The 26,397-nt window shown below is 40.6% G+C and overlaps 1 protein-coding gene across 1 annotated transcript in view; it reads left to right on the forward strand.

The window, feature by feature from the left end:
• Positions 1 to 24,148, forward strand: part of LOC126473947 (ubiquitin domain-containing protein UBFD1-like) — a 59,353-nt gene extending 35,205 nt beyond the window's left edge. Inside the window, exons 4-6 of the mRNA XM_050101308.1 lie at positions 6,876 to 6,998; positions 17,565 to 17,753; positions 23,590 to 24,148. Of these exons, the coding sequence (XP_049957265.1) occupies positions 6,876 to 6,998; positions 17,565 to 17,753; positions 23,590 to 23,700 (423 nt within the window). The 3' untranslated portion in view covers positions 23,701 to 24,148. The remainder of the gene's footprint in view (positions 1 to 6,875; positions 6,999 to 17,564; positions 17,754 to 23,589) is intronic.
• The last annotated feature ends 2,249 nt before the right edge of the window (positions 24,149 to 26,397 follow it).

Raw genomic sequence — 26,397 nt, forward strand, 5'->3', positions numbered from 1 at the left:
ACGGGTAGCTTTGAGGGATGAAGTAGTGAAGGCAGCAGAGGATCAAGTAGGTAAAAAGAAGAGGGCTAGTAGAAATCCTTGAGTAACAGAAGAAATATTGAATTTAGTTGATGAAAGGAGAAAATATAAAAATGCAGTAAATGAAGCAGGCAAAAAGGAATGCAAACGTCTCAAAAATGAGATCGACAGGAAGTGCAAAATGGCTAAGCAGGGATGGTTAGAGGACAAATGTAAGGATGTAGAGGCTTATCTTACTAGGGGTAAGATAGATACTGCCTACAGGAAAATTAAAGAGACCCTCGGAGGAAAGAGAACCACTGTAAGAATTTCAAGAGCTCAGATGGAAACCCAGTTCGAAGCAAGGAAGGGAAAGCAGAAAGGTGGAAGGAGTATATAGAGGGTCTGTACAAGGGCGATGTACTTGAGGACAATATTATGGAAATGGAAGAGGATGTAGATGAAGATGAAATGGGAGATATGATACTGCGTGAAGAGTTTGACAGAGCACTGAAAGACCTAAGTGGAAAGAAGGCCCCAGGAGTAGACAACATTCCATTAGAACTATTGACAGCCTTGGGAGAGCCAGTCCTGAGAAAACTCTACCATCTGCTGAGAAAGATGTTTGAGACAGGTGAAATACCCTCACTTCAAGAGGAATATAATAATTCCAATCCCAAAGGAAGCAGGTTCTGACAGATGTGAAAATTACTGAACTGTCAGTTTAATAAGCCACGGCTACAAAATACTAACATGAATTCTTTAAAGACGAATGGAAAAACTAGTAGAAGCCGACCTCGGTTTGGATTCCGTAGAAATGTTGGAACACTTGAGGCAATACTGACCCTAAGACTTATCTAAGAAGATAGATTAAGCAAAGGCAAACCTATGTTTCTAGCATTTGTAGACTTAGAGAAAGCTTTTGACAATGTTAACTGGAATCCTTTCTTTCCAATTCTGAAGGTGGCAGGGGTAAAATACAGGGATCGAAAGGCTATTTACAATTTTTCCAGAAACCGGATGGTAGTTATAAGAGTCGAGGGACATGAAAGGGAAGGAGTGGTTGGGAATGGAGTGAGACAGGATTGTAGCCTATCCCTGATGTTATTCCGTCTGTATATTGAGCAAGCAGTAAAGCAAGAAAAAGAAAACTTTGGAGTAGGAATTAAAATCCATGGAGAAGAAATAAAAACTTTGAAGTTTGCTGATGACATTGTAATTCTGTCAGAGACAGAAAAGGACCTGGAAGAGCAGCTGAACGGAATGCACAGTGTCTTGAAAGGAGGATATAAGATGAACATCAACAAAAGCACAACAAGGATAATGGCCTATAGTGGAATTAAATTGGGTGATGCTGAGGGAATTAGATTAGGAAATGAGACACTTAAAGTAGTAGATGAGTTTTGCTATTTGGGGAGAAAAATAAATGATGATGGTCAAAGTAGAGAGGATATAAAATGTAGACTGGCAATGTGAAGGAAAGCGTTTCTGAAGATTAGATTAGATTAATTATTCAGAGATGCTTATGCGTGTACGTAGTTAAGTCGCATATGAGCAGTACCTTCTCCCGCTTCTGGCTATTTGAAGTGCGGCTGTTAGCTGCATCCAAGGTAACTGGACACGAGCTGTTCCAGCAGTAGCAACAAGCAGCCAGGTGCTACCCGGAAACATTTTCTTTGTGCGCCCAAGTTGCCAGATTCGCACATATGCAGAGCAGTTTGATTTGTAGTGAGGTGGGAGGTAGTTTCCACGTGAACCGTGTTTACATTTAGTGGTTTTGTTGTTTCCTCTTGGTTGACAGCTGTCAAGTCAAATGAAAACAAAACCGATTTCTGTGGCCCATAGCTATAAAGTGACTTAAATACGTTCACGTAATTATGGAAGGGTATAATATGGTATTAGTTTCAGTTTTATGATTTGATTTTATTTCCAGGTTTTTGGCAGTTGGGCATTAATTGCCTTGCAGAACACTGAAGTTATTTTTGTTGATTTCATAAAAAAAAAGGCTTTAATTAATCCTTTCTTCAGAGGCAGTCCGTTTATCGGAAACACTATTGGCTGTAGTTCAATTCTTTTATCTTGGCGGCTCGCACATGCCTGCTCAGATGCGGGAGTTGCTGCATTGCCAGTTGCAAACGACGCACACGCCATGAGAAGCAGCGCCATAGTATAGTTCACAAACTTACGTTTAGGGGGGAGCGCGCAGTTTATGAAGTAAAGCCGCCACGGCCACATTATCCCTTTCGCTGGTGCAGAGACGTGCTCTCCGCATTTTGTCATCTCTGCACTGCTCGCCTGTGCAGACGCGTGGTGTTCCGACTGCTTTGACACACTTGTCATTCAATTTCACAAGAAGTATTTGGCCCAAAAATTTGATTTTTACACTTCTTCTTGACTGATACCTCCCCCCATAAATGACTTAATTTTGTTTTGATGTTCAATGCAGTTATTTTGCAGCATTAAATGTAGTAAACCATTGCACGAAATTTTGAAAAGTTTGCAGAGGTAAAAGTCCGTAGAGTATACTTTCCGTATGGTCGATTTTAGTTGCTACAATGTTGAGAATGAAATGTGGACAAGATACCTAAATTTCATATAAAATTTACTGTTTAACAATATCTCATTTAATTTAAGTACCAGATAGGTGTTGTATGTAATATTGAGAAATATTCCGTCTTTCTCTACTCTAATAAAAGTTTTATTTACACTGGGCACGTTTGGCTTTATTTTAAAGCACTTCAGTCAATCAAAAGGAAGTAGACAAAATACATTAAACAAAACTGTGGACTTAGAAAAACAGGACTTGAATATACTGTGTATCCGTGAAGTGCTCTGAGCTATGTCAAATATAATTTTTGTGTGTGGCACACACAAACAGCATTTATTTGCTAAAACACTGATCAGCCGACACAAACGTTGAATATTGTGTTACCGCAGCACAAAACTACCAAAGGTGACTTGGCAATTGAGGAGACAAAATACTGTCCACTTAAGATGCTTCAAAAGGGAAAAATACGTCTGGTCTAAATAAGACGCTTATTACAGTTGCAGAAGAGGAATGTGTTTCAAATTCTGCTCTAAATAATACTTTTAATACTGTCGCAAAAGAATATATCTCAATATTAATAGTAAAACAGCGACTGCGGAAGAGAAGATATACAAACAAAACAGATAACATGACTATTGATGTGTGCCTTTTCATTGTTTTTAATTTCTGTGAAAAGAAATATTGGAGGACAAAATTAGAAAAACCGAAAATTTATTATGGTTATAATGAAGAGACAAAGTACTAGAAATTTCAAAAAAATTATATTCAAACGAATAAAATTCATGAAGTAAGACACTTTGATGTTGATTTTAAATAAAGAAAATATTAATCACCGAACAAGGCTTGAACTCAGAACCTTTCGCTTAGCAGTCAAACACCTTAACCATTACGCTAAGGCAGCTTGTTCACCTGAGCTTCTGGAGGACTCTAAGATATCACGCAAAATACCGATAAACACTGTTGGTATGACTATGAATTACTCATGTTTCGTCGAAGTACAATAGAAAATAAAAGATTACCGCTGTTCTTTATTGCGAAAAAGCATTTCGTGAGAATGATACAAACACCTTTCCTTGCTATCACCTGAATTAGGAGGCTTATTGCTTTTTGGTTAATTGATTAATAGAATATGAAGCAATTGGTATAAAGAATGCTTTTTCCAAACTTTCTATAAAAGAAAGTCTGCTATCAAGACATTGCTTTTGTTCAGTTATTTTATTTATGACTGAATGTTTCTAAAACTGAAGACACTCGTCCGTGCTCTGCACTGCAGTCGAGCTCTGGCAACGTCGTTGTCTGTTCATTGGCTGACTGTGTTTTGTGACGTCAGATGCGCAGAACGAACCTAAACTCGGCCACCATCGTAAATGACGCGCACTATAGTGTCAAATGTTTGCAGAATTTCAAATGCACATTGTTATCTTTTGGGACGTATGGCATTATGCCATAACAAAGAACTAAACATGAGATAATATGGTACTGGTACTCAAAGAAAATTTGCATCCTGAAAACCACACTGAAAAGATTAATATCAGCTTGGGGCGTACGTCTTTGTGAATCTGGACATACGAATGTGCTATTTAAGTCTAATCGTCATTTACGAAATTCTGATGCTCATGGAGTATCCTCTGATGTCCTGTTTTGTTTGTTACATAATGTAAGGTCTCTTAATGCTATATACATACGAACATATGGACTACCTACATCATCGTAGCTGCACAGGCACAATAATGCTGTTTTCTGGTGTAATAGGTTGTGGGAAAACATTGTGATTTGTGGTTTTAAAAGCGTTACTTTCAGAGTACACAGCCACTTAGAAGAATTTAGAGACCAGACATTTGCGGCATTACTTAACATTTTACTGGCACATTTGTGTGATGTATTGAAGTGTAACACATGCAAAAAAAGACAAATATTATACCGGTATGTGAAAGTTTAGCTTTTCTTGTAGCTACACTATGTGTGTTAGTTTATACCATTAACTTTTTCTATTTGTCTGTTCACGCTGCTTAAGAGTGTTGTTGCTATAGGCTGACTACATCACATGTCCTATGCTCTGAATCACTACATTTACATGCGACACATCTTCTGAAAGACAAAAACTGAATTTCTGAAACCGTTTTTTGTTGTCTGAAGCGGGTTTGCTAGACCAGTTAACTACGGCGCCTGGAAAACAGCAGACATAGTTGATGATTTAGTCAGCACAATCACTATTTCTCTTCAATTAGACGAGGTATAAACAGCTTCAGTCTAATATTTCCACTTATCTTTCACTATACAATGAGCCACTCTGTCAATATTTGCCAAAATTTTGAAAAACAAGACAAAACCTTACACTCCAATCACGTTTCAATACCGACTGCGTTTACTTGGGAGCGAAAATCAATTGTGGAATTGGAAAACTGGCAACCAGAAGCGGATTTCCAGAATAGATTTTGAAATGTGTACTTGACCACCCTCAAGCAGTATTGGGAGATCACTTTACAAAATCCAGTTTTGGGTGCCCCATGTAAACGTGATGAATATTTGCTACCATTGGCTGGCGAGATCACATGACATGAGCTATGATTGGCTTACGAAAGCACATCGTGATCTCCCAATTTCAATGCTTTGGGAACAAACATTCTGTGTTTGGTGGAATTTGTTTATATACATTCGTAATACGAAAATATGCAGCGTACTTGTTGCTGCAAATCAAGCGTCTTTCAAAAACACATTTTTTTTCTGGGGTTTGTTTCTTAAAGAGGCGGGAGGTTCTACGCTAGTGTACAAAACCTTGATCATTCAAAGGATTGATAAGTTTTCCGATTCTGAAGGAAAGTATACTGTCACTTAACATGAAAAAGTGTATTTTTTAATCGGCAAAATTCCAGGAATTTTTTTTTTTTTTTTTTCTTGTCCACGTATACACCCTGTAATCATAGGTGGTGATCGAAAAACACATTTCACATCATATTTCCACAGAAAACTACCAATGCTGTAGGAAGTATATTCTGTGCAGGCAAAAGGACAGTAGACGTTGGTACCACATCATTATTAACATCACTCGCCGAATTCACAATTGATGGTTGGTACAACTGGTCATTCATTCAATATGCCGTTCATAGTAAGCCAACACGCACTGGTTAGTATATACAGGCTGATAGTTAAGCCAGTACGCATTGATTTGTATCCATAGGCTGACAGTTGTCACAATTTGCTGTAGCATGAAGGGGTTCTTTGTACCTTGGTTTGTAAGGCCCACATCATCTCGAAGCCGACCTTCCATCAGAATGGCTACAGCAAAAGACAGAGTAGTCGCACCTTGCACCAGTGACCAACAGTGAATCTTGTGAGAGGTGATAATATCAATGTTACACCGTAGACTATGGCCTCTTTGTTTTACACAGGAAGCATTTCCAACAAGGTTGGTCATGTTCTGCAGAAAAATGATGTGAAATGTGTTTTTTGACCAAAATCTAAGATTATAGCCTTTTTAGGAAATTAAAGGATGATTTTGCTGTGTGTATCTATTGCATTCGTTGCAATTGTAATACGTTGTATATTGGTCAAACTAGTATGACTGTGGAGGAATGGTGTACTGAGCATAAGTATCGCACATTTAAAACAGCTGAACAAATCTGTTGTTGCAGAATGCTTGTCTTGGAACAAGTCATCCTATGGAATATCACAATAGTGAGATTCAGGCATGCTCTTCCAGCTATTGGGATAGTATTGATAAGGAAGCAGCTCAAATCAAATTAACATGTAACCTTGTAAATAGAGATGGAGATTTTGCTTAAATTCTGCTTGAAATCCTGCTCTATCTCTGGTCAAACAACAGAGCAACAGAAGTTTATTAATATTCATTATCAGTAACTTCTGACATTGGTCATCTCTAGTTTTGTGATGGCAGTAGTGTTTAAAGTGTGTGTGTGTGTGTGTGTGTGTGTGTGTGTGTGTGTGTGTGTGTGTGCGTGCGTGTTTTTGTACATTTCTGCGTGTGATCTGCATACCAATGTTTTAAATTTTCCTGCACAACATTTTCTCAATGCATTTGTATATTGAAAATGGCTGAGTGTGCGCCTATCAAGGAAGTGGTTATTGTCAAAGATGTTACTCAGATGCATTCTTGTAAGTTATTTGAATATTTCACCATTGTTTTTTTTTTTATTTTTGTATACACAGCTTGACAGCTTTGTGAGGGTATGTGTGCGCGCAATCTCTTTAGCTGTCTGTCTATACATAATTCCCACTGCCTTTCTGTCCATAGATTTTTAAGCAAGCATCATTTGTATTTGTCAGCACATCCATTAGTCATCATAAGAAGTAACACCATTCTTGTTAATAGGAATTGCTAGAAGAGAAAGCTGTATCCACAAGCAAGGAGCCATTTTGCAAACAGAAACAACATCGGAAGGTGTTGGATAAAGGTGTTCCAGAAGATGCAATGCCTGGAATAAAAAATGCAAAGGTGAGATCTAATTGGGTAATGTTTTGAGATCCCTGATATCACTATTAATAAACATAATTTTCATTTTCCTGTTCTGACATTTTGCTCCAGTATGTAATAACTAAACTCCATCTGAACAGGCCTCAAAAGGTCCTACGGTGCCAATAGACCGGTCACTGGGTGCATCCATTGTGCAAGACTGTTTTAAAATTCCTCACAGTTGCTTGATCTAAAACTTCTTAATAGCTGTTGATTTATGTCTCTGTTTACTATTGGCGTCAGTGCTGGGGGTGGTAGTAAAGAACAAAAGAAATGTGGCCTATTTCTCTGTGAATTCCATGTACTTGGTCCGTAAAACTTCAGCTATGTAGTGTATGTTTCCTTTGAATATTTCATACAGGTTCCAAATTGATTTCAGGTTTCGTTCACCTCTGCTTATGATTTTTCAGCTGTGTGTCTTTGATTTAGCACTAGCCCACATTATTTTTATGCATATGTTTGTTTAGTAAGGTGTTGAACATTTATGTTAAAGTTGATGACCTTCAAATAATATGTAATTACCATTTATTAAGAATGCTGTAAGTGGAGTAATTTTTGTAGCAATAAAAGGCTGTATTTTGGATTTAATGAAAAAACACTGCAAGATGCCATGTTTTAACATCTGAAAATAACTGATCCTTCTCACTTTTAATACTGCACAAAGTTTCAGAAACAGGAATGAGGGTTACATTTTTATGACTGCGTGCCTAAACCCTATGTATATGGTTTCCCCATGGTGTCAGATCTCTTGCTTGTCTCACAGCCAGCTAAAGATTTGTTCCTGTAACATTAATTAGTCGTGGCGGATTGGGGACACACAGTGAGGTCCATTGTTATTTGGCAAGATCCCTATACATTCTGATATTCAAACACTTCAAATTTTGGGCCTTCCTATTTACAACTAAAACATTACATTATGAGTGTAATTACTCATTGTCATTTCAACTACGTAGTCCGTTGGAATGGATTGTCAAACAATCACTCGGTTCAAATGCCAGGACCACACACACTAAAAATCCACTATTCAAACAACAAAATTTAGATGAGCGACACAGTTTTTGACACTCCCCCCTCCTCACCCCACGAGGCTCGCCTTTCTTTGGCGGGTTCGGGCTTGGCTGCCACGGAGCCCCTGCCTTTGCAGCATCTTTTCCCTTCCGTGCTGCATGTCTAATAAGATGTCTCTCTCTCTCCCTCCCTCCCCCCCCCCCTCTCCCCCCCTTTTTTTTTTAATCACACTGTTAACAACAGATTTTCGAGTGATTCTCCAATTTGCTGGTGCTCAGAAACGGCACATATACGTATAGGCTTGAAATGAATGCCAATATGGTGCCTCACAACTCTGTTCTGAAGGGAGATGGCGTGTATGTGACATAGGTGCCGTTGTGCCATCTCTTTGGTCAATGCTCAGACGCACGCTCAGAATATGTGACATGCTAGACTTGGCCTTGCATGTTCGGGAAGACTCCCGAACGTGCTATTCCACACTATGACATCAGGAACTCGGCACGCTCAACGTTCAGATGCACGGTCCGTGTGCCGACGGCTTAAAACCAGTGCATTCCCTTTGGGGGGGGGGGGGGGGGGGCAGAAGGAGCATGGCATCGGAGATGCTGGCAGTCGTGGGGAATGTTCTCGCTGTGAGCCAATCATGTTCTTCACAGTCATTGTCTACTAAATGTAAACGGAATGAGGCTAATGATTCAAAGATTCTCCCAGCTGCACCATATTTCCTCATGGTTTCCTGTGCTGAAGGCAGTAAGTCCCTTGCTACAGTAAATATGTTTGTTACTCAGAAAGATGATAGAATTGCTAGCCCTGTGAAATCCTGCTCTCATTTATGCAATGGCAGTTTGGTTTTAGAGACTACTTGTGATTCTCAAGCACAGCAACTGCTTGCAGCTTTGCTCCTCCATGGCTATCCTGTTTGTGTTGAGACCCATCGAACCCTGAATTCTTGCCATGGAGTTATTCACACTAGGCTGCTCGATGGTGTGACCGAGGCAGAAATCCAAACATACCTCTCCGATCGGGGTGTCATTGCAGTCCATTGGGTGATGAAAAAGGTGGATGCATCCCTAGTGCCCACACGCATTCTTTTTCTCATTTTTGATGGAGTGGTGCTTCCGTCCAAGATCAAAGCAAGATATGAAGCTATCACAGTTCGACCACACATTCCGAACCTGATGCACTGCTACATTGTTACAACCACACTCGAATGTCTTGTAGACACCGGCCCAAATGTGTAACCTGTGGTAGGGATGCTCACGAGGGCGATTGTCCCTCCCCTCCTCCCTGCTGTATCATTTGCAATGGCAACCAGGCCACCTCTTCCTGAGATTGTCCCTTGTATCTCGATGAACGGTCATCCAGGAGGTCCGGGTGAAGGAAAAAGTGCCTGACCCGGTCGCTTGCAAGTTCTTGGTGAGTCGGATATCCTAGGATATCCTACGTTCTACCATCTGGCACTTAAAGTACTGCTCTTGCTACATCTCATTCCACGAAGGACGTGGCAAGGTGGTCATGTGACCTCTAATTCAGCATTGCAGTTTTAAAATTGCCCAGTGTTACGGTAGCATCCCCTGCTCCCCCGGCTGTGCAACAACCCATTAAACTATCACCTCACGGGGCAAAGTCACCTGCTACACAACTGGCAAGCTGGAAACGACAGAAGGAATACTCCCGTGAAGACTTCTTACATCCCTCGAGCCAACCGGAAGTGCTCCATCAAAACAAAGGCAAGTGGTCTTCTCCTTTGCCGACTTGAAGGTCCTCTTCAATGGTGTTGCCACGTGATACCATTGCCTGGCTGACCTCTCTATTGCTGGTGCGCACCTCCAACTATTTTTCTGCGCTGGACTCCACAGACCGATAGAAGGAAAATGCCGACGCCTTTGTAGATCTCATGGAGCAGGATCCCCCAGCCTCTACATCTACATCCATACTCCGCAAGCCACCTGACGGTGTGTGGTGGTGGGTACATTGTGTACCTCTATCGGTTCTCCCTTCTATTCCAGGCTCATGTTGTTTGTTCAAAGAAAGATTGTCTGTATGCCTCTGTTGTGTGGGCTCTAATCTCTGATTTTATCCTCATGTCTCTTCACGAGATATACGTAGGAGGGAGCAATATACTGCTTGACTCCTCAGTGAAGGTATGTTTTCGAAACTTCAACAAAAGCCTGTACCGAGCTACTGAGCGTCTCTCTTGCAGAGTCTTCCACTTGAGTTTGTCTATCATCTCCGTAACGCTTTTGCGATTACTAAATGATCCTGTAACGAAGCGCGCTGCTCTCCGTTGGATCTTCTCTCTCTCTTCCATCAACCCTATCTGGTACGGATCCCACACCGGTGAGCAGTATTCAAGCAATGGGCGAGCAAGTGAACTGTAACCTCCTTCCTTTGTTTTCGGAGTGCATTTCCGTAGGTTCTTCCAATGAATCTCAGTCTGGCATCTGATTTACCGACGATCAACTTTATATGATCTTTCTATTTTAAATCTCTCCTAATGCGTACTCCCAGATAATTTATGGAATTAACTGCTTCCGGTTGCTGACTTGCTATACTGTAGCTAAATCATAAAGGATCTTTCTTTCTATGTCTATATTGAGATTAAATTGCCATTCCCTGCACCATGCGTCAATTCGTTGCCGATCCTCCTGCATATCAGTACAATTTTCCATTGTTACAACCTCTCGATATGCTACAGCATCATCTGCAAAAAGCCTCATTGAACTTCCGATGTTATCCACAAGGTCATTTATGTATATTGTGAATAGCAACGGTCCTACGACACACCCCTGCGGCACACCTGAAATCACTCTTACTTCGGAAGACTTCTCTCTATTGAGAATGACATGCTGTGTTCTGTTATCCAGGAACTGTTCAATCCAATCACACAATTGGTCTGATAGTCCATATGCTCTTACTTTGTTTATTAAACGACTGTGGGGAACTGTATCAAACGCCTTGCGGAAGTCAAGAAACATGGCATCTACCTGGGAACCCGTGTCTATGGCTCTCTGAGTCTCGTGGACGAATAGCGCGAGCTGGGTTTCACACGATCGTCTTTTTCGAAACCCGTGCTGATTGCTACAGTGTAGATTTCTAGTGCCCAGAAAAGTCATTATACTCGAACATAATACGTGTTCCAAAATTCTACAACTGATTGACGTTAGAGATATAGGTCTATAGTTCTGCACATCTGTTCGACGCCCTTTCTTGAAAACGAGGATGACCTGTGCCCTTTTCCAATTCTTTGGAGCGCTACATTCTTCTAGAGACCTACAGTATACCGCTGCAAGAAGGGGGGCAAGTTCCTTCACGTACTCTGTGTAAAATCGAACTGGTATCCCATCAGGTCCAGCAGCATTTCCTCTTTTGAGTGATTTTAATTGTTTTTCTATCCCTCTGTCGTCTATTTCGATGTCTACCATTTTGTCATCTGTGCAACAATCTGTAGCAGTGAGTCTTCAAGGGCTGGCAGTTGCCAGTTGCCAAAGTGGTACCCCTTCATTTTTCCCCTTGTCCACTTTCCTCGTCATGACTCTCCTCCAGTGGAATGTTTGCAGCATCCACTTGTTCTCTGCCTCTAGGAAACAAAATTGCATCCTCATGACTGCTTTGAGCTCTCTCATTTCTCCTCGATCCACTTTGATCTTGGCCCTGAGGAAAGCATTCCATCTCATGGGGGAGTCATGCTGCTCATCCGGGATGACATTCGTAGTCAACCCATCTCCCTGACAGCCGCTTCAAACTGTTGCACTCTACATTTTTCTTCCTAACTTGACATTTCCCTTTGTACTGTTTACATTTCTTCGTCATTCGGTGTCACCAGGGCAGACTTGCTCCAGCTTATTGGGCATCTCCCTCTCCCCTTTTCTGTTGCTCAGTGACACACACACACACACACACACACACACACACACACACACACACACACTTTTAATATTTACATGGATACTTGTTCAGTGCATGTTACTTGTCCCATAACTGTCTGATGCTGTGTATTGTTGTTCTTATGTCTAGTCACATGATTTTGGTATTATCGTTCTGAAATAAATCGCCAGTACTAAACCATCAACGCCGATATGAAATACCCAACTTCTGTGGCAAGAATCTTAATTACTTTGACAGATTTACTCTAAATTGCGTCCCGCAACTGCGGCATCCACACTGCATGATAAATGCACTACAGGAGCCAAGCCATGACTCCTCTGCATTCACACTATGAGCTCGCCAGAGCTTCAACCATATATATTCGCATGCATGGTAGGCTGCAGTACTACAATATGTTTACACCACCTTGCTGCCAGCAGTAATTCTGCAGTTTGTAAGACTACCTCTACCAAAACTGGAGAAGGAATTAACATTGGATGGAGGAGTGTATTGCTTTTCCACACAGTTGTTAAACTTGATGTCAGTGTTGAGACAATGACCAGTAGTGCATTAATCGGGTTAGCTGTCATATCCAAGAACAGTCCAATGGCAGAGTTTGTCAGATAATTTATAATGTTTGTTGAAGCACAACTTTTTAGAAATACAATCAATGGATCAGTTGCACTTATATAAATCTCCAAAACAAAATACGGATTGTGGCACAGAACACAGCTCACGTTTACATCATGTGTCACAGTGATCAGTGTCTTGCAGTAATTCATCAAAAGAAAATTACCCAGAGATAGTTCATATGATCCAGTCCTTAACGGATGCCGTAACTTAAAATAATCAGTTGTGCCAATGACAATGATGTCCCAAATTCGCTAATATATTCTTAGGAATCAACATTACTAAGTTTTTTCAATACTTGTTCTTTTATGGAAATGTTGACATGTTTACATTAGAGTGCAGACCTCTTTTACTCACAAGAGTAACGCGGAGATGTTACCATACGGTAAGTCTCCCCTGACCTGTGGTTCTGGATGAATTTCCCAAAGTCTTCCCCTTCTTCCTTCTCCTTCAACCCTTCTGCCTGAAGGAGGAGCCACTGGCTCCAAAAGCTTGCCAATTACAACAGTCATTTATATATGTGTACTGCCATCGCTTGGTGAGTAGATTTTTTGTCTATCCCATTAAATAACTTGTAAATCTTGACATTTAGCTTTCTAATCCTGTCCACAAAATTCTTGATGGCTTCTCTTTTGTATTCGAGACACATTGTTCAGGTGTTCCCAATATTTACAGCTGTTTCTGCTTCTATATTGCTGCAGCAAGCCTACCTTCAGAATTTCAAATCTCTGCACGTTCCTTACCTCTCCGTGATACACTGCCTATGCCTTAGTGTCTCCCACCAAACATAAGTTAGCCAAATGTAAAGCTGATCCCATGACTCACATCCCAGGTTTATGTATGTTAACAGGTTGTTTATAACTGCTAATATGATCTCTCCTGCTGGGTAGTTGAAAAGAGAGAGACTAGGATAGCGATACTAGTGTGGAGGATGGCTACTGATATTTCCAGTATGTCAGTATTGATCCTTTTTGTCTTCTCTGTGAGGAGGACATAAAGTTAACTCATACGTATGTAAGATTATCACATAATAAAGATGTGGTGCCTCTTCATCCAAAGTACATTGCTCGCAAAATATACATAAGGTTCGTTGTGAACAAAGCAAGTGAGGGTAGTAACTTGAAAACACTGTACCTTCTCTAGGGTTGGCCAGTAGTGCTACTTGATGAATGACACAGGGCAAGTGGGACGTATATTTCCTTCTAAATGAACTTTGTGTGTGCTGCTTCCAACATCTGAGCATGGATACCCATTCCAGCCAAAGGCAGTTTCTGGAGGTCATGCCTATAAACAAACACCATTAATCATCGGCCAAACAAACAAATCGAAGAGGAATTTTCGTATGAAAATTGTTAATATTTTCTGCAGGTGACATCGAAAGTCAACCAGCATGCACCTGTGAACTCGGTTTTGCTTCAACTGTTATGCCAGCATATGAATCTGGTGGCCAAAGCAAATTCCCCATTATGAGTACTAGCCTGCTATTGACCATATGTCTTTCTCCAAAAATTCCTCGTACAGAGAAAATTTATTATTTTTAGTTGTCATTTTCCATATTCATAAAAAACAACTTAAATTTCCAATAAAGTAATCTTACTTAACTTACATAAAGTTGCTACAATTTTGTCAGTAATGATTCCAGATTCAGCTTTCTACTGAAAACAGGATGAGCAGACATAATTTCCTGTTGCAGGAAAATGTTTGTGTTTGATAAATGTGAAGCATGTTGCAATTATTTGGAACTAAATTTGCATTGATGAAGGAAATGGGCTGATTTTAAATAACAGGTTCTTGGTCAGCACATAGAACTTGTCCAACTGTAAAACATTGATGTAGCAGTTTGGAGATTTGTCAAATGCACAGAAAGCACTTGGTGTGGTGATTTCACGTGATTGGCATGACCAAAAATATCAGTAACTCCCAAAGTGAGGACAGTGTTTTCTATAGCAAATTTCCTATGATTCAGCCACTTGTGCCCATTTAGTTCCCCTTCTTAATCCTGTCTTGTTTTTTAGTTTTTGTTTCCCAGTTCCTGTCTGTCTGCTCCTAGCTTTTGTTGTAACCCCCTCCCTTGCAGTAGGTATGCTTGACAGGTAGCCTACACAAGCTGCAGCTGCCTTAGAGAGAACGGAGGCGCACCTGCACCCTGTGAGGACAGCATTAGAAGAGTTGGCTCCAAACACACAAATTTTTCATTTGTCTATTTTTCAGTTACTATTCTTTTTTGAAAATATTTCAAACAAAAGAACACACACATCCGTTTCTGGGGGTGTGACTTTCTTCCTTGGACATTTCCTATTGATAATTTTGTTTCTCTGTTGAAAATGCACATGTTTGCTTTAAATAGAATTGTATTATATGAAAACAACTCTTATCACTGAACTTTCCACAATAATGCATTTACTCGATTATAAGAAAAGTTTTTTTTTCCCCCCAAGTTTGTTGCTCAAAAAGTAAAGAATCGTCTTATATTAGCAAATTAAACTACTGCTGCTGAGGTTGACATTTTTACATTGTTTAATAGAGTATATTGGAGTCTTCTTACATTAACAGATGAAGTTATGGCTTTTATTTTGAAGAATTCAGAAAGGCAGGCCTGTGCAAATGATACTCACCTTCGAACAGGCTCAGGATTTCCCGATATGCCGAAACACTCAATGCAGTATTGACATTGCATGAACAATCATGTGACATTTGACTGGCTCAGCACTGAGACTCTATGATCTAGCCATTACTACAATCTATTGGTGTGCTTAAAATTTTGTGAAATGCAGGAGGAAACAGCACAAAATTTTATCATCTTACAAACTCTTGTTCTATTTGAGCAGGTTTGCAATAAAAGTTCTCATACATGTATGAGTACAAACATTATGCTGCTTCTTAAGTAAACATTCAAAAGCAGAAATGCTGTCCTTAAAAAAAAATATCCTTGGTTCTGAACTTGGATCAATATTTTATTTGATTACAAGAGACTGTAATGATTTACTAAGTGGGTTGCAAACGAGAAAGTCGGTCACTGTTCATTATTAGAATACCAGGTAAAAATGTTTCCAGATTTTAATCGGCTATAGAACATGACGCTGACATTCAGATGAAACAAGAAGGAAAATTTATGAGAACGAAACAAAAGAAATCATATTAAAATGACTGTAATTGTTGTCACAAGAAAAAAGTACAGCGACTAAATCTGTTGTGTGGAGATGGTACCAACAGACATCAGTAAATGGTGGGACGAGCACAAGTTTGAGAATTGGGCTGAATCGTGATTGCGATCTTTACCTATGTACTAGTTGCTGTTATTAAATATGACTTGCACTCTAAAAGATATTGCAGTCCGTGTTCAGTTGCTAAAGCATAATACCACAAAAGGGTCAAGGGGGAGTAGTGAGCAGGTAGCAAATTACGTTGTGTTGCCAACCGTGGGAATCTATACTGCATAGTTTAACATTTCAGGAACATCTACCATGTTTAAACTGCAGTATCCCTAAATCTGTTTAAACTGCAGTTTACCTGAATACATTTGTAGCCAGTATTGAATTGAATTTAAATTTGGTCAAATGCTCAACAAGAGTACTAATTTCTGCAGGAGACGATAAAAGCCTAGATGGGAGCCGGTGGTGGTCTTATTTGTTTCATGCTGCAGTGTCATCTATGCTCATCGTGATGTATGTCAGGAATGAAAGGGTGTGTGTCAGCTGTTGGCTCTACACAGCCAATGAGAGAGAGAGTGCAGCAGGCAGATGATATATTTGGAAGCAAGATACATTGTAACATTCCCATGTCAGTATAGAAGTGAAATCGAACATGTAATTGGAATAAACAGCTGTGTTCCCAGGTCCCACAGTAACCACAATCTCAGAAATTGCCACATATTCAGAAGAAATAGCCAAATATTTGTGACAACAAAAATATAAATTTCACAGCTGTGCTTTGAGTATGACGAAGATTAAAAATAGTGATACCACTGGTGACAAGGTTAGTAAGTGAAAAATTTAGAAAAGAAAAACCTTACAGATTCATGTAAATAATTTCTTTTTCATTTTATTTCTCATAATATTATCTAAATGTAGATAATAAATGGCATAAATGTAGAATATGTATAATATTAACTTTTTATACCCAAAATATGTTAAAAATTAATTTTTCTCAATAAGCGTCATGGAAAAAAAGAGGGTTGTCTTATAATAAGGATCGTTTTATACTTAGGTAAATATGGTAATTACCACTCTTCCTATTTATAAGTAGCTCTGCTCCTGTTACACCATTTTGTGCTGCTGTTGAAACTACACCTTCTTCATCTGACTGGATATCCTTATGCCTTATCTTCTTTCTGATTCGCTTCAAATGGTCTCCCCCTCCCCCCCCCCCTCCCCCCCCCCTTCCACCTTCCACCCCACCCCACACCGAAGTGATGGTCTTTTAATTATTGTGTATTTCATTACGTGTTACTTCATTTAAAGGTTCATTTTACACCTGCCAAAATATCTCATTAGTCCAGGAAATTTGAACTACATTTGAATTCTTTCTCTTCCAAGACACAGACCTTATTTGTTTCACCTGCCAGCTGATAGAAATAGTGACAGTGAAGGCTAGTATGGTGTAGGAAGTTCGTTTTTTGTGCTAGACTATCTGTGTTCATTCACATTTGCATCAGTGAATGAGTGGAAGTTGTTTGTATTGAAAAGAGCAACCATTTGTTGGTGATAGATATCAAATCATAATCTAGATGTTCGTTGGGAATGTTCATATTAGTTTGATTCACAAGTAAATACGAAAAAATCTTAAATTGTTTTCGAAGGAGTATGGCATACATGTATACATTGTGTTATCATTTGATGAGAGATGTAGTTACAGGTAACTGCTGATTGTGATGCTGTAGTAATTAATCTATAAAATGAAGAAAGTTGCATAATATTAGGAAATTGCTATTCTAAATCTGTTCTGTGTTTTTCATACTTTCAGGTAAATATAGTTTTCATTAAGATCACCTTCATGATCTGTTTTGTATTTAAAAGGGTGTTTTTTTTTTTTTTTTTTCTCTAGGATCCATTGCCACCATTTCCTCTGTCAGGAATGTTAAATAAATCTGGTGGAAAGGTACGTCTCACTTTCAAAATGGAGCAAGATCAGGTGTGGATTGGCACTAAAGAACGCACTGACAAGATACCCATGACATCAATTAAGGCAGTTGTTAGTGAGCCGATTGATGGCCATGATGAGTATCACATAATGGTAATAGCCTCATTTCATTCATTATATCTTCATAGTTGTAGCCTATTTGTTTTGTTACTACATGCAGGAATTTCGAAAATTCTTAGGTTACCTCTTAAAATACATCACTCCAATGTTTAATGATTTTATTTCACAGTCACAGAAAGACACAAAAATTATAGAAGATACTAGTTCATAATGTTGATATGGTACATATTTTCTAAATAGATTGAGATTTTTGTTTCAAGTAGCAAATATTTTCTTGTTCACATTCACTAAGATTTTATCTGTCAAGGTACTGAAGAAAGTGTGCTGTTATAAATTGAAGCTGTATAATTTTGTAATGACTTTTGCTGGCTCCTGAAAATACTTTACAGTGATAAAATCTATATTATTTGCTAAAAGGTAACCTGTCAACATTATCTGTATGAGGCTGCACTTACTTGGCCACTTGCTCTCCCTCAGTCAACGCCTTGTCGTACAAGTTGTTGATCAAGACATAACTCTCTTGCAGCATGAAACAATCTTACCACTCTTTGGATCAGTTTGTGTTCCTTGCTTGTTAAATCCCAAATTTATTTATTTATACACAATTTCTGCTTGCTGCTAAATGCCATAGTTACAGTCCTTGGGAATTAAAACTGCATATTTGTACTCCATATTGGACATCTCATATACACTCCTGGAAATGGAAAAAAGAACACATTGACACCGGTGTGTCAGACCCACCATACTTGCTCCGGACACTGTAAGAGGGCTGTACAAGCAATGATCACACGCACGGCACAGCGGACACACCAGGAACCGCGGTGTTGGCCGTCGAATGGCGCTAGCTGCGCAGCATTTGTGCACCGCCGCCGTCAGTGTCAGCCAGTTTGCCGTGGCATACGGAGCTCCATCGCAGTCTTTAACACTGGTAGCATGCCGCGACAGCGTGGACGTGAACCGTATGTGCAGTTGACGGACTTTGAGCGAGGGCGTATAGTGGGCATGCAGGAGGCCGGGTGGATGTACCGCCGAATTGCTCAACACGTGGGGTGTGAGGTCTCCACAGTACATCGATGTTGTCGCCAGTGGTCGGCGGAAGGTGCACGTGCCCGTCGACCTGGGACCGGACCGCAGCGACGCACGGATGCACGCCAAGACCGTAGGATCCTACGCAGTGCCGTAGGGGACCGCACCGCCACTTCCCAGCAAATTAGGGACACTGTTGCTCCTGGGGTATCGGCGAGGACCATTCGCAACCGTCTCCATGAAGCTGGGCTACGGTCCCGCACACCGTTAGGCCGTCTTCCGCTCACGCCCCAACATCGTGCAGCCCGCCTCCAGTGGTGTCGCGACAGGCGTGAATGGAGGGACGAATGGAGACGTGTCGTCTTCAGCGATGAGAGTCACTTCTGCCTTGGTGCCAATGATGGTCGTATGCGTGTTTGGCGCCGTGCAGGTGAGCGCCACAATCAGGACTGCATACGACCGAGGCACACAGGGGCAACACCCGGCATCATGGTGTGGGGAGCGATCTCCTACACTGGCCGTACACCACTGGTGATCGTCGAGGGGACACTGAATAGTGCACGGTACATCCAAACCGTCATCGAACCCATCGTTCTACCATTCCTAGACCAGCAAGGGAACTTGCTGTTCCAACAGGACAATGCACGTCCGCATGTATCCCGTGCCACCCAACGTGCTCTAGAAGGTGTAAGTCAACTACCCTGGCCAGCAAGATCTCCGGATCTGTCCCCCATTGAGGATGTTTGGGACTGGATGAAGCGTCGTCTCACGCGGTCTGCACGTCCAGCACGAACGCTGGTCTAACTGAGGCGCCAGGTGGAAATGGCATGGCAAGCCGTTCCACAGGACTACATCCAGCATCTCTACGATCGTCTCCATGGGAGAATAGCAGCCTGCATTGCTGCGAAAGGTGGATATACACTGTACTAGTGCCGACATTGTGCACGCTCTGTTGCCTGTGTCTATGTGCCTGTGGTTCTGTCAGTGTGATCATGTGATGTATCTGACCCCAGGAATGTGTCAATAAAGTTTCCCCTTCCTGGGACAATGAATTCACGGTGTTCTTATTTCAATTTCCAGGAGTGTAAAATCAAAGATGCTGTAACTTACCAAATGAGAAAGCGTTGGTTGTTGATAGGCACAATAAAAGACACACAAACACACACACAAATTTCAAGCTTTTGCAACCCAAGGTTGCTTCATCAGGAAAGAGGGAAGGAGAGGGAAAGATGAAAGGATGTGGGTTTTAAGGGAGCGGAAAGACTTAACCTTTCCTGGGATTGGAATGACTCCTTACCCTCTCCCTTAAAACCCACATCCTTTTGTCTTTCCCTCTCCTTCCCTCTTTCCTGATGAAGCAACCTTGGGTTTATACACACACACACACACACACACACACACAAACATACACACAAAATTCAAGCTTTCGCAACAAACTGTTGCGTCATCAGGAAAGAGGGAAGGAGAGGGGAAGACCAAAGGAAGTGGGTTTTAAGGGAGAGGGTAAGGAGTCATTCCAATCCCGGGAGCGGAAAGACTTACCTTTGGGGGAAAAAAGGGACAGGTATACACTCGCACACATGCACATATCCATCCACACATACAGACACAAGCAGACATATGCTCCCGGGATTGGAATGACTCCTTACCCTCTCCCTTAAAACCCACTTCCTTTCCTCTTTCCCTCTCCTTCCCTCTTTCCTGATGAGGCAACAGTTTGTTGCGAAAGCTTGAATTTTGTGTGTATGTTTGTGGTTGTTTGTCTGTCTGTCGACCTGCCAGCACTTTCATTTGGTAAGTCAAATCATCTTTGTTTTTAGATATTTATTTCCTACGTGGAATGTTTCCCTCTATTATAACCATATATATATATATATATATATATATATATATATATATATATATATACACACACACAGGATGAAGTGAAATTCGCGCACGCAGGCTTCGCAGTGCGGCTCCTCACATGCCAGCGATAAAAAACTGTCTGTCACAAAATTTCGTCCAGCGAGTACATCTGGCAGAAAAAGGACGTTAAAGAGTGGCAGTCTGGCAACACATTGTATTTGTGTTGTACTGTTGGTGCGCAGTGGATAGAGTTTTGGATTAGAATGCAGGAGGTCGAGGGTTCGTCCTGGGTTCAAGCGTATGTTTTTTATTAGGTAAATGTAGTCCAAGTGGTACGGTATCTGACATCTTAATCGTCAACAGCGATTGCAGCAGGTCCTCTGGAAAACATTTGCACTTACATACAGCAATCATAGAAATGAAACATTAGTCAGCTTTGAAAGATGCCCTTTCCACATCATGGGATCAAATTTATTTGCACCACTTCCTCTACTAGAAGCAAAACCTGTTTTCTTTGTACCTTGCTCTAACGGTCACATAGATTAGTACCAACTATTATTCTTGCTTCGTTCAGGTCCATTACATTTCGTTAGGGCCTTACATTACCAGTAGGACTAGCAACATGCTTTGCAAATAATGTCCAAACTCAGTTACTACACCACTGGCCATTAAAATTGCTACACACGAAGATGACGTGCTACAGACGCGAAATTTAACCAACAGGGAGAAGATGCTGTGGTATGCCAATGATTAACTCTTCAGAGCATTCACACAAGGTTGGCGCCAGTGGTGACACCTATAACATGCTGAGATAAGGAAAGTTTCCAACCGATTTCTCATACACAAACAGCAGTTGACTGGCATTGCCTGGTGAAACATTGTTGTGGTGCCTCGTGTAAGGAGGAGAAATGCGTACCATCACATTTCTGACTTTGATAAAGGTTGGATTGTAGCCTATCGCGATTGCAGTTTATCGTATCGCGACATTGCTGATCGCATTGGTCGAGATCCAATGACTGTTGGCAGAATATGGAATCGGTGGGTACAGGAGGGTAATACGGAACGCAGTGCTGGATCCCAATGGTCTCGTATCACTAGCAGTCAAGTTGACAGGCATCTTATCTGCATGGCTGTAAAGGATTGTGCAGCCATGTCTTGATCCCTGAATCAACAGATGGGGACTTTCACAAGACAACCATCTGCACTAACAGTTCGACGACGTTTGCAGCAGCATGGACTATCAGCTCGGAGACTGTGGCTGCGGTTACCCTTGACACTGCATCGCAGACAGGAGCACCTGCGATGGTGTACTCAACGATGAACCTGGGTGCACGAATGGCAAAACGCCATATTTTCGGATGAATCCAGGTTCTGTTTACAGATCGTGATAGTTGCTTCCGTGTTTGGTGACATCGCGGTGAACGCACTTTGGAAGCGTGTATTTGTCATCGCCATACTGGAGTATCACCCGGCGTGATGGTATGGGGTGCCATTGGTTACACGTCTCGGTCACCTCTTGTTCGCATTGACGGTATGTTGAACAGTGGATGTTACATTTCAGATGTGTTACGACCTGTGGCTCTACCCTTCATTCGATCCCTGCGAAACCCTACATTCAGCAGGATAATGCACAACCGCATGTTGCAGGTCATGTACGGGCCTTTCTGGATACAGAAAATGTTCGACTGCTGCCCTGGCCAGCACATTCTCCACATCTCTCACCAATTGGAAACGTCTGGTCAATGATGGCCGAGCAACTGGCTCATCACGATACGCCAGTCACTACTCTTGATGAACTGTGGTATTGTGTTGAAGCTGCATGGGCAACTGTACCTGTACACACCATCCAAGCTCTGTTAGACTCAATGCCCAGGCGTATCAAGGCCGTTATTATGGCCAGAGGTGGTTGTTCTGGGTACTGTTTTCTCAGGATCTATGCACCCAAATTGCGTGAAAATGTAATCACATGTCAGTTCTAGTATAATATATTTGTCCAATGAATACCCATTTATCATCTGCATTTCTTCTTGGTATAGCAATTTTAGTGGCCAGTAGTGTATTTGTATGTGTTATCACCATGGTCCCGTTAATTGTTTCAACTGTCTATTTCTTATTTGTCTAACCACGTATTTGTTGTGTTCAGCATTACAAAATGTTATAAACTTAGGGGACATATGACAAAAGAAATGGTGTATTTTACAGTATGAAATGTCAGAATGAAATTAATGAATAAAAAAAAAACGCACCCCAACCCAGGATAGAACCCTCAGCCTTCTGCCTGGTAACCCAGAGCTCTAACCGTTGTGTCAACTGTGCAGCAGGATTAAACTGTCCTCTCAGATGTAGCTACAATACGTGTTGTTACAGTGTTGCCAGAGTGCCACTCTTTAACGTCCTTTTTCTGCCAGATATACTCGCCAGACGAAATTCTGGGAGAGACGTTTTTTTATCGCTGGCGTGTGATGGGTTATAGTTCAATCAAACACAAAAATCCCATAATTTATGTGAACAATATTACGGACAAAAATAGATTGCTACTCACAGTAGAGCTGACACGTTGAATGGCAGATACACACAACAAGAAGACAGTTACATTGTTCAGAAGAGAAAATGTACACCCCTACAAACACACACACACACACACACACACACACACACACACACACACACACACCAGGAATCCGTCACTCTATCGCAGAGGAATTTTGGAAAGTAAGCAAGAGATACCAGCAGATTTAACCGTTAATCAGACTGTTAAATGTGTCAGTAGAATAGTTAAATTGGTTAGATCATTGTATGAAGGTTCTGGATTTAATTTCTAGACCAATAACTAGTTTTAAAGGATTTGGAAGTTCTTTTACAGTGTAAAAGTTGCCAGACAGTGGAGTATTCATTTAGCAATTTACCCGAATATATTTAGCCATAGCCTTTAAATTATCTGTGAGCCAGAACAGTTTTAAAATGTGCTAGTGATATTCAAAAACTATTCTTGCAGGGAATTCAGCTTGGGCCAACAGAGGCCTCAAGATACTGGGTGTACTGGGTGCCAGCTCAGTATGTAGATGCCATCAAGGATGCCATTCTTGGAAAGTGGCAGTACTTCTGATTCTATTCTGTGGTGACTAAAAATTCAGAGTCCATTGTGGGTGCTTCTGCCCTTTCAAGTAAAACAGTTTTGTGATGTGACTGTAATAAGACATGATATGTATTTTTCAGCACGATTTTTCATTCAATTCAATTGAAGTGGAGGCGTGCATCTGCAGTGAGAAAGTTACCAGACACTGATGTGAATATGTGATTTATCTGTATTGAGACTTTTAGGTCTTTTTTATGTAAAGCAAAATATAATACTCTTACTGTTGCTAGCACAACAGATTGGACTGATGTATGTATTTATGAGTTATCAACCTCGCCTTTGCTTTCGATAGCTGGACTTTATGGTATGTCAGTTTATGAGATTGTTTAATTATGTTTTGTTGATTGTAACAATGATTGCTGTTAAATTTTTATGTTTTGATTATATATATATATAATAAATGCACAAATAAAAAACAGTTTTTCTTTTAGTATGAACTGAGACTTGTTAATGGAATTACCAGGGCAGCTCAATCAAAATAGGCACTGTTTGATCTATATACTTTTCCCAGTGTGGTGTACTAGTTAAATACCTCCTTACTAGTGTTTGATGAGTGCTTCTTTAACTCTTTCACTACTGTGAGCATGTGTATACATCTTGCTACACCATTCCCCAGCTGTTGTGGACATCTATATGTGCGCCTCTTAGATTTTCCTACAGTGCTATGGGTGTTCCATATCTCAGCGAATAAAATAGTTTATTGCATTTATCATACAACATATGTGCCTCATTGACTGCTATCATTTACTGAAAGAAAGGCGAAAAATCCATTTCAGTATCTTGAATCATTTAGGAGATATGATGATTTTTATGACTATGTGGTTCATGATGCACAAGAGCATAAATAGGCACGTCGTGAATGACTGTTCTAGTATGACTTTTCCAAGTTTTGTCTCCTGTTACAGTGTTGTATACAGATTTTAACTTTCCTCACTCAAATTTTCTGAGCATTTCATTACGCCAGCTGACAAGCCTGTTTTTTGAGCTTTGGTCAAATTGTGCTGAAATCATCATGAACAGATCTTCAGAGTTAAATATTCATTCAAAATCAAATCTACAGCTAGTTTCAATTTGTCTATGATGTCTCCATTTCACAGTAAGTCACATGCCAACCATCTTCAATTCTGTTGGACTAAATTCATCACTGGAAGCCTGACTCGCAACAAAAACCTGCAAACCACAATACTAAACAGTCTTTGCTGAAGGTAGTTGACTGCCAAATATAGAATGAAGTGATTTCAGACATTGTTGTTGAGTTACGCATTTACGAAAATTATGAAAAATCCTCGGAAAACTTTTACATCAGATTTCCATATTTTTGCAACATTGTTTATTTGAACATTAATTGTAATCAAACTACCCAGCCATTTTCTGAGATGCCACATATACTTATATATTATTTTATAGGGTGGTCAGTAAAAGTCTCAAAAGCTTGTAAGGATGTTCCAGGGTAGGTTGTTCTGAGAAATAACGTTTAAGAAAAAAATTGGTACATTGTGCCGTTTCTAAGGGAATTTGTATTGAAGTTAGTCAGTCAGGCTGTTGTGTACATAAATTCAAGCAGCTCATCTGAGATGGTGTCGCCAAATATGTTCTTCATCAGTTTCCTAAAACTGAGCAAGAGAGCGATACAAAAATTGGAAATAGGATCAGACCCGAGCCAAAGGCTGAGCAGTCTCGTGTGCAACATCTATGGTATGGTAACTACTGACACTAATTTTTGTCTGATGGGCTGCTCAAATTTACACATGCTACAGCCTGATTGGCTAACTTAAGTGCTAATTAACTCAGAAGTCAGATATTTTTGGCTGAGTATGTTAGGCTAAATGACGGATAGCATTTTCTACTGTGGTATTTATGAATGTTACTGTTGATTTGAACTGCAGTAAATTTTTGACAACTTTGTGAGGGAATAAATGTACTGTGCCTATTATCCAAATACCCAATCGATAAAGAAGTGAATCTGATAGACTAAAAATGTGTACCACACAGACAGAGTGAAAGACTGATTGTGGAAACAGTTTTCTACGCTATGGCTAAGTCATTTTTCCACAGTACCGTTTATTCCCAGAGTTCTAGTGCCACAAGACACAGAACAACTTCTGTGAGGTTGTAAAGTGAGAGGTATGTGCTGGCAAAAGGCAGGTTAAGAGGTGGACCTAATATTGATTATTCTCCATTTTTAAATATGCTCCACTGTGTGCACTCCCTGGGTTTTTTAATACAACAGTTTGCACCCCCTCAGATAGTACAGGATGTTTAAAAACTATATACATATTAGAAAGTATTTATAGCTTTACCACGGCTAGGTTATTGGAGGAATGAATACATAGCTTATATACATTCCTGCTAGGCATTGTCTTCTGTTTGCTTGGTTACCTGTTGTAAAACGGCTATTCGACAGCAGAAATCATTTGTGTTCTGTAATTTGCGAAGTGTAACTCCGTGAGGACAGTACAAAGACGTTTCTGGTTGGCGTGCCAAACTGATCCTCCAAATGGGTGGAATAAGTACAGATGGTGTCAACAGTTTGTAGACACAGGATGTGTATGTAAAGGAAAGGGTCCTGGCTGCCCTCATGTTTCCGACAAAAATGTCACATGGATTCAAACGACTTCCCAACATAGTCCTACAATATCAGCTCTTGTGATTCGGGACTTTTTAACT

The sequence above is a fragment of the Schistocerca serialis genome, chromosome 4 (genome assembly GCF_023864345.2).
Source record: "Schistocerca serialis cubense isolate TAMUIC-IGC-003099 chromosome 4, iqSchSeri2.2, whole genome shotgun sequence".
In the NCBI taxonomy this organism is placed as follows: Eukaryota; Metazoa; Arthropoda; class Insecta; order Orthoptera; family Acrididae; genus Schistocerca; species Schistocerca serialis.